The 9,947-nt window shown below is 42.2% G+C and overlaps 1 protein-coding gene across 3 annotated transcripts in view; it reads right to left on the reverse strand.

Annotated features, from left to right (window-relative positions):
- The window catches only part of G3BP2 (G3BP stress granule assembly factor 2), a 36,593-nt gene extending 27,456 nt beyond the window's left edge, over window positions 1-9,137 (reverse strand). For all 3 annotated transcript variants that reach the window (XM_020807183.3, XM_020807182.3, XM_020807181.3), the window contains exons 1-2: window positions 9,010-9,137; window positions 4,243-4,360 (exon numbers count right to left, since the gene is read on the reverse strand). In XM_020807183.3, coding sequence (XP_020662842.3) covers window positions 4,243-4,337 — 95 coding nt within the window. In that variant the 5' untranslated portion in view covers window positions 4,338-4,360; window positions 9,010-9,137. The remainder of the gene's footprint in view (window positions 1-4,242; window positions 4,361-9,009) is intronic.
- Between the last annotated feature and the right edge of the window lie 810 nt (window positions 9,138-9,947).

Genomic DNA, 9,947 nt, shown 5'->3' on the forward strand with positions numbered 1-9,947 from the left:
CCATGCGCAGAGCAGCTTATCTCTAAGGAATGTTGAGTTTTGCTTCCTCCTTAAGGAATGCTGAGTTTTGTTTCCTTGGAAGACACTGGATTCTCTATAGCAGTTTCTTCCTCCTTACTCCACCACACATGGAGTGAGAACCTTGGTACATCTGATCCAATACTGTCACTGCTGGCTGGCAATTCCTTCATATGACTTGGTGATCTCCCACTGTGACCCTCCAACAGAAATTCATTTTTAAATGACCCATGACTTATATCTGACACTTTCAAAATAATAAGGGCAAACACTGACACATGCTATTATCACCTCAACACTATACCCTGTGTCCATCCTTAAAACAAATTTTTAAACAAGAGCAATATTCAACCAATGCTGGCTCACCAACTCATTTCTATGTGAGATAAAATACAGACAAGAGCGAAGTCCAAAAGGCTCTGTCCAAGTCCTCCCCTTATACTGTACAGTATATTCACTTCCACTTGCCTATCTCTCATGTTTGCATGACAGCCTCCATCAGAACTGTGTGGGCAATTGTGGAAGAAGCACTGGAGCTTCCCTCTCTTTGTGTATTAGTTTGTGGGAGAGAAAGTACTGTAGTACTTTATTAAATAGTTAAGGTGCACCATGCAGCTAGATGCTTGGGATTTAAAAAAATGCTAAAAGTCCAGATGAAGTGGTCTGGGCTCCAGGATGATACTTGTCCAGCCGTAGCAGAAACATCTTTGAATCTCACAGAAAGTCCTTTCTTCTTCTTCCAGCGTAACAATTTTACTCACTTAATTTCTCATGTCAGTTGAGTTGCAAGTATACTCCTCACCCATGGTCACTTTCTCTTTTTTAAAGGAAATTCTCAGGAGTTCCAACATACTTCACCCTACTCCAGAGCACTTCTAAGATGCTGCCCAACTTGTAATTTATCTTTAATTTCTAGCCGCCTCTTCTAAAGACACTGGGCTACTGTATACTTTAACCACAAGTAAATCTTTTTAAAAAGGCACACAGTTTTTGCGGTCATGAAAACAAAAATCAGGCTACAAAGTATTTGCAAGCTACACTCATTTTGTTTTTACAACACACAAACAGCATTTGGTTTACATCTGAATAAAGTATACTGTGAAGTTCTCAAATAGTTCAGTGGGTTCTCAGTTAACAGCTATAGAAAGAAGAGGAATTGCTCTATTAGAGTTTTCATTAGTGTGCTTTAAAGTTAGTTGAAAATGGAAACCTTGGAGAAACATAACAGACACCTCCAATTGGCTAACATGATTATGACATCATTGTTTAGTACCTCAGCCACTGCTGAGCAATCTGTACCTACTCTGTTGGGTTCTCACTCTCCTCCTGACTTTTGTGATAGCTCTGATGACTCCTCTCAGGTGAGCAAAGTAGAAGTCTTTAGACTGGAGCTTAATTCTTCTCATAACTGTCACAGAAGTGGAAGCACAATCAATTGGCTAGACAAAAAATTGGCCACAAAAAATTGGCTAGACACAGCAGGCCTTTTAAGCAACCAAAAACTGACCTGCCAATTTCAGTTACAGGTTTGTGCATCAATTACCATTCTTTCTCCACTTCCATTTCTACAAATTAGAAAGAAGGATGGAGTGATGTAGAGTAGAAAGTGGGGAACACTTGTATCAAGTCTGGGAAAATGAAGGAATTGTAAAATCCATGTGGTGTCATGATTAGAATGTTGGACTAGAGATGTAGGAGGTCCAGAATCAAATTCCACTGAGCCATGAAATTCACTAGCTGGCCATGAGCAAGCCACTTTTACCTAAAAAGCGTATGGGAGGAAAGCAGCACATATGCTACTCTGTACTCACTGGAAGAAAGGGAGGTATAATTGTGACAAGTTAATACAGAAACAAGTGAAGAAAGACACAGAAAGAGATGGACAAACTGTGGTTCTTCCCATGCTGTAGGACTACAACTCCATTACCCCTCTTTGCAAGCACAGCTAGCAATGAATTATGATCAGGGTTGTAGTCCAATCTGGAGGCAAACAGCTAGCCTATCTCTGCAACAGAAGAGGCTTCTTGGATCAGTAACTGGTCACTGTCAGTAACAGAATGATACCTGCATGCCAGTGGATATAATAAGGTGCACGAGGTTTAAGTTCAAATACGCACATACAGTGGTGCCTCACTTAGCGATATTAATTGTTCCGAAAAAATTCGCTGCTAAGCGGTAACATCGCTAAGCGAAAATAAAAAGCCCATAACAACACATTAAAATGTAATTAATGCGTTCCTATGGGCTTAAAACTCACCTTTAAGCGAAGGTCCTCCATAGCGCTGCCATTTTCGGTGCCTCTAAAGAGAGGAATCCATGCCTGAAAACACCAGGCAGCCATTTCGTTTACCTGGTGGCCATTTTGAAACCGCCAATCAGCTGGCTGAAAATGGGGGCTTTGCGATGATCACTTCCCTGCGATCATTGCAAAGCGAAATTCACCCATAGGGACCATCAAAAAGCGGTCGCTTTTGCGATCGCAAAAACAGCGTCGCTAAGTGATTTCACCGTAAAATTGAGCGATCGCTATGCGAGGCACCACTGTACTATAATGTTAAGAAATATGCAACCAATTTAAAAATAATTAAACCATCCTAAAAACAATACAAAAGCAAAACTTTCCCAGTTATTACCAGCCAAGGAAAGTCTATGATTATAAGTAACATGTTTAAATGATTTTTAAAGCTTAATATTGTTTCTGCCTCTTTTGAGGCTTATTCCAGATGGTGCATGCCGCCTCTGAGAAGCCCTAACCTCTGATGTTACATAACTGTATTCTGTTGGTTGCACAACAATTAATATCCCAAAGAGCCTCTCAGGCAGATATGGGGGACAACAATTTGCCCTGTTTACGTCAACAGCCTGAGTCTCAAATGTTTTGAAGTAGCTGAAATTTCAAGCCAGGTACAGTGGTGCCTCACCTAACGAGGATAATCCATTCCAGCGAAATTGCTATAGAACGAAATCCTCGTTAAATGAAATAAAAAAGCCCATTGAAACCCAATGAAAACCCTTCAATGTGTTCCAATGGGCTGAAAACTCACTGTCCAGCGAAGATCCTCCATAGGGGCGGCCATTTTCGCTGCCTGTAAAGTGAGGAATCCGTCCTAGAAAACAGTGGGGGGCCATTTTGTACGCCTGGCGGCCATTTTGAAACCCAACGATCAGCTGTTTTTAGATTGTCATAATGCGAAAATCGGTTCCCGAGGCAGGGAACCGATCATCGTGAAGCGGATTTTTCCCATTTAAACCATCATTTTGCGATTGCTTTTGCAATCGCAAAAACCTAATCATGAAGCAATTTCCTTGTCAAGCAAGGCAATCGTTAAGCGAGGCACCACTGTACAACATGAAGAGTAGCAATTTAGTTGTGAGATGAACAGTGACTGAATCACAGAAGCCAGGCTATCCCTTTCTGGGAGGAGTTGTAGCTGGCTCTACTGAAGTTGCTAATGGGTGTTCCAGAATCATTGAGTTCAGCTGGACTTCAATGACAAGAATAGATCCAGGACCAAATGATCCCAGACTAGCTCTTTCAGAGGGAGTCCAGCACCATGAAGAACAGGAAAATCACTGACATTCCAAACCTAGGAACCATCCACCCACAACATCTCTGTTTAGACCATAGCTGTAGATCCCACTTGAAAGCTTGCCCTGCCTCTCCAGATTCAAATTCATGTTTCAAGAAACAAACCTGGGATTAATAAACTAATAACACTTTACCCCATCTCCTAATAACTGTCCACAATGGACTTTTCCCGTTAGACTCACAAATGCTGCAAATATAACAGTGCCTTGTAAAACTCCACAGTTCAACTCCTCGGGATAATGCACAACCAAGAAGCATGACTTCTTGGGCTTGAAGACACCCTGTGGGTTAGACTCAGAAAACAATAATCATGAAACCATGTGATGAACTTACAGAGTAAATATAAGACATTGTAATTAAAGCTATCTGATACTATTGAGAGATTAGGAAGCAGTAACAGAGTCTTTATTATATAAAGTACACACATATTTAAAAGACTTTTATGCCATCTTTCAGTAAATCATTGGAACAGCACACACAGATGCAGTCTAGCACAATCAACAATGCAACATTAGTCTATATGGTCAAATTTAATAGGTTAGAAGGAAAATGAGAGCCCAGATTACATGGGAGTATCTATTCAATCTACTGCTTTGAATAAGACCATAGAAGGTATGAATGCCTTTAGAAATTACCTGTGTAAGAAATCTGGTGCTTTATTTAGCAGGGTATAATACTGCCTCACGAACTCCCGCCCTACAAGCAGCGGACTTGGCTTCTCCATCACCATTTCTTTGGTATGCAAAGTCAAGGCTATAATATAAGAAAACAAATGCAACATAAGAAAGGAACACTTCAGAATGTCAAGCTTTAAGTGGAGCAGAACTTTATAAAAGTGAAAAGAAGTTTCATCCCCGTTTGCCTTTTAAAAATGGACAGAATATTGGACCTCATTACTTAATTTCAGGCTGTTGATCATTACTTTTTGGTGCAGGCAGATGGGCTAGTCGCTTAAAAAGACAAATGAATTAATACATACTCCAGACTAAGTTCTATCAAGTCCCATGAAATTTACTCCAAGGTTTGTGAAGACCCTTGCAACGCCAAGGGTTATGAAGACTTTATTGGGAGTATGTTCTACTAAACATATGGAATTCCCTTTAAAGTGTTAACATGCTTAGAACTGAATTGTTAATTAAAACAAAACCTTTCTTAAATTGCGTATGAAGTTAAAATTCTGTATATGTCTACACAGAAGAATATTCCACTGATTTGAATACAGCTTACTTCCAGATAAGTGGTACAGTACTGCAGCCTCGGTTCACTTGAGGTGGGATGATTAACTTATATTCATGTACTTCTTATTACAATAGTACCTCGGTTTACGAACACCTTGGTTAACGCAATTTTTAGTTTACGAATGGAAATCCATTGAAAATAATGCCTCAGTTTATGTTTTTTTTCCTGCAGTATGAAGGAAGTTTCCCCAGGATGCATTGTGCCTGGAAGTTTATAGCACCACCCACATTCCTATGGCAATCCACGTTTCAGTTTAGTAATTTTTCACATCACGTAACATCCAGTAGAATTAAATTCATAAACCGAGGTACTACTGTATTTGAAAAACATTATCCCCTGTAAATTTAGAACAGTTTTTTAAATTACATTTGTCAAAAAAGGATGGTAAACAACATCCTGACTAATTTATAATGGGAATTTTCCAATAATTTTTTTTCCTGGACAACTATATGACTGGGCCTCATGTCATGAGCACAAGGCAGATTATGATGGGAGCCACCACAGAGAAACCTCACATTTGTAATGTTTCCTGACTAGATCCCACTGGCTGTAGAAAAATGTCAAGGCTCAGTACAATTAGAGAAGAACATCTTCATAATATTTGCCTATTCAGTGCCTTTACAAGAATTCCAGCCAAAATATCCAAAAGGAATGGCTACTCAATAGAGGACATAAAGACTAAATACCCTATATAGTTAACAAAATGAGGCAGGAGGGAAGAAATTGTGCCTTTAAAGCCTTATTGAGGCTTTTCCCTAGGAAGCTGGGCTGAGGCTAAAGGCCAGGTATGTTTGCATGGACATTTTGCTGAGTTTTTTTTTCTGGGCTTTCTTTTTGTCTTCCCCACCGCATGGCCTAGGAGGTGGGGCTTTCTGCTTTAAATGAGGGTGTCCCAGGATAGAAATTCTCTGATTCTATCTCTGGCCCTAATATGGTAAATAGGAAAGCCAATTAGATTTGCATACACCTGGGAGGCAGGAAAGTTTTAAGGGTCGGATCATACTTCCGCACTATTAAAGAGCAGACTGGGTAGGTGGGGCTTGTCAGCCATGGAAGGCAGCCCATCTAGGAGAAGGAAAACTCCGATTTCAAACCTCCACTGCCTTGTGGCTATATCCACTGCTGGAAAAGGCTTCAGGAGTTAACCTAGAGGCAAAATCTGGAGCTGGAATCCCGAAGGCAGTTTGTGTCATTCTGCCAACTCCTGCGATGTTGGTGGAACCAGTTGTATTGGCTCTTGCCTTTCCATTGGACCATTTCAGCAATGTGGAGGGGGGATCTGCTGCTTGGGTAATTGCCTATCCTCCATATTACTTTACCCAGGCTTCATGCTCTGGAGAGGACACTCCTCGATTCAGAGCACATTACCTGTCTCTCGAGACTGAAGGATGCCTATGGTATGGTAAAGCCTTATTACCACAGAGGTCTTCCATATCCTTCTTTTAAGGTAGAAAAATGTACCTCAGCTAAGCCCAACTGGCTAGCCCATGCCACTTCTTAAATATTTACTATTAATTTCTCTTACATCACTGAAGGCAATGCAGGTAAGCTCTCTGTCGGTAAATGTCAGATTTTTCTCCACTCCAGCCACTGCTTACAGCTGCCCCAAACCTGTATTTCCTTTGCCTTGCAAAAAAAGAGGCAACACACAGCCTTCCAATGCAACTCTCCACAGGGTGGGTGGGCAGGAGTGCAGGCGGGCGGCAGTGCATGCCTACATACGTGTTCCTTCGGCCCTTGAAAATATGTTATGTGGCTCTCTGTGTGGAAAGTTTGGAGACCCCTGCACTAGAAGAACACCTAAATAATATTTCTCTCTTGTTTAAAACTCCATACAGTATTAATTAAGTAAATTCAGACCATGCTTCTTGCAGCTCTTGATCAATGCTCATTACTATTCCTGGTTCTTTAGCCTCTCCACAGGCAACATGCTAACAGATGCAAGCTTAAGAATGGTCCGTATCTCCAGAAAAGAAGCCTAGAGCTTGTTGAGCGGCAGTAACCAGAGCTATTCTAGCTGTCCCCATGTGGGGCTGATAATCTTCACATTATTTCCCTGAGCTCCTGTACATTTGTAACATGTCTGGATTTATATTTTAGTGAAGCCCCAGCAGCATGGACAGGGAGTGCTAAGAAACAATATACTGTACCTGTTTCTACATTTATCATACAGCAAAGCACAGGACCCCTGCTTGGACAAAATGACTGACAGGATGTTCTGTTTGTAGAATAACTTACTCTGATGTGAGTTATTGCTGCTGCTTTTGTGTTGACATTTTTGGCAGCTAACAACTCCTTTCTGCCTTCTGGTTCTTACAAATTACAGCAGTTCTCAGAATGAGTTTCTGAACTGGGAGGGATTCAGTGGTTTCTTGAGATCACAGTACATTTCATTGCCTACAATTCATTCATCACCTGCAGGCCATTTTGCCACCAGCATGATTAGGCCCCTAATAGGATGCAAGCCTCCTGATTACTGACACAATAAACTAGTGGCCATACTGAAGAATGACCTGTTACAAGGGTAGATTGTTGGGGCAACATTTGGCAAGCATAGGCACTAAAAAAACTGTCATGAGAAAGGCCTAAACTACATGGCATTCACTCAGTGATTCAAAAGGCAACCTGTGTTGTATGGGAGCTGGGCAACTGGCCAATGTACTGCTTCTTTTGGAGAGGTTTTCTTGATTCCTTCCAGCCTTTTCTAGTGCAAGACGACACTTGCAGTTCAAACCTGTGTTGTCACACAATCTCTTCAAGCAACTCTTGTTTTTGTTCCAGGTGGATCTGAGACCTAGTACCTAGAAGGTGACAAATACTACTCCTACCAAATGCTGCTGAACAGCTATATCTCCTCTGTGAAGAATAATGCCTAGTCTTGCACACTTCTTATGTTAAGAAATGACTGCTAGTTGTAAGATATGCAAAAGCTAAGTTTGGCCCATTCCCTTTGTAGGGTTTACACCTCCTGCATTTAGTTTCCATGTCACTGAACTATTTCAGGAGCTAATAGGTGGTTCACCAAATGCAATAGTGTGGCTTTGTTTGTAACGTATCCTTATTAAAGGGCTTGCAGCACAGTCCTTAGGCCTTGAACCTCTATGCCCGAATAAATGTTAACACACAGCACATTGGACTCTGGCTGTGGAGTTTCCAGAAAAATTTGGCTGCTCACTATCTGGAACAAGATAATGAAAGAGATGGAGCTTTATTCTGGTTAACAGAGGATCTTTTGCATCTGTTACATTAAAATTGTTACAACACACACTGAAAGTATGGGAGGCAAACATATCACCTGTAAAGCTAGTGTGCACTCACATGAATGCACCTTGATGAACAAAAGAAATGTATCATTTTAAACCCTTTAAAAATATAATAGAGAACTTGTAATTTCTCAATTATGTTTCCAATCAGATCTACCTGTTTTCTTAAAGTTCAGTTGCTCACTAAATGCATACAGTAGCTAACTTATGGAAAGATAATTTAAAACAATACTGTATATACTTATTTATGAGAGGGGATGTGGTCAGCAGAACAGAAATAAATAGCAACTGCTCCATTTTCATCTGTAAAATGAGAGCTAATATAGAAGAGAGGCTAAGAGTTTTGAAACAGGAAAGGTCTGCTTTGAACCTCAACGTCGTCGGTAGCCTACTCTTTCTCAGCCCTATCTAATTCTGGTCTCCCTCTCAGGGTAGTTTTAGGGATTACAATATAGAGAAATCCCTTTCAGCAGTCAAAGTAGGGTAGGAATGTTAGACATCATTTAGTATTAGGACGAGAGCACGCACTTTAGTGAAAATACCCCTTATTGCTTTCTCACACACGCACAGGTAAGCTGTAGGTGGGCTGCAACCTACAGGGGCACCTTTGAGTAAGAGTATTGTTTCTTGCCCTTTCCATAAAAGAGGAAGGGAGGACCCCTCTCTAAAACGCATAGCTCATGGAGTCGGCCTATGGTGCTGTTGACAGCAACCACCCCTCACAGCCCTTTCTCTGAGGAAAAGCGCCTCGGCAGAAAACCTCCAGAGAACTCGGAGGAGACCTCTCCCCTCTCCTCCTCCCCCCTCCGGGACACCAGGAAAGTATGGTAGGCAGGTGAGCGGGGCCCCCCCACAACCTCCCGCGTCGGCCCCTCCATCCTAATCCGTCCCGTTACCCACCTAGACGCTCTCCTCGTTCTCTGGATCCGGTTCGCTCCCGGCCGAAGGCACGGGGAGGAGCGACTGGTGCGGCGCGTCCCTCCCTCCGACCGATGCGGGGCGGAACCGGATATCTCCACCGCGCGCGCGCGCGCTCCCTCCCTCTTGCTCGGTGAAGAGGGAGAGTAAAGAGCGCGCGCAGACGCGCGCAGGCTCAATAGGAGACCCGCCGGGGGGACAGGGGGGGCGGAGTCAGAATCACCGCCCGGGCCACGGGAATGGCAGGAGCAATGGGAAGGCTTTTTTCTTTTTTTAAGTTTGTGGACCAATGGCAGTTTTCGGTTTTTTGCCGGAAATTCGGGTTGGGGATCTCGCCCTCTTTTTTTAATCTCCCCTTGGGCTTCACGGGCAAGAACCCCCGGCAGCACAGCCTCAGGCTATCACGAGCGGCTTCGAACTGTGACGTCCTTTGCGAACGTCTTCTCCGATTGTCTTCCCCCCGAGAGACATTTCTGTAGAGAGACGGTTCCGTACAGGCCTCCTTTCCAGTTCCAAGGATAGTATTTCCATACCAGGATAAATGTAAACGTTTAAATATAATGTCAATCCAACGTTAACAGCCTATTCCATAGGCTCCCACAGATTCCACAAAAGCGAAAGGGCACCGAACTCCGGAATTTTAAGTATTAACATTTCAGAGTTATGATAATTAAACGATTGCATCATAACATTTCTTCGTCACGACCCTCTTCCAGTTCCCTTTAGTTAGTGAAAAAATCTGAAAATGAGAGGCAACTAATAGTGTTAACTGATAAACTGAATACAAAGGCGCTGAAAGAAGCCCTTTATAAGAAACACCAGTATATGAAAAGGAATTTCTTAAAAGTCACTTAATCATCTTTTTGGACTGGAACCTTTACAGTATTATACTTTTAATTAAGCCATTCACAAGCCATTTT

This window comes from Pogona vitticeps, chromosome 6 (genome assembly GCF_051106095.1).
Source record: "Pogona vitticeps strain Pit_001003342236 chromosome 6, PviZW2.1, whole genome shotgun sequence".
Lineage (NCBI taxonomy): Eukaryota > Metazoa > Chordata > Lepidosauria > Squamata > Agamidae > Pogona > Pogona vitticeps.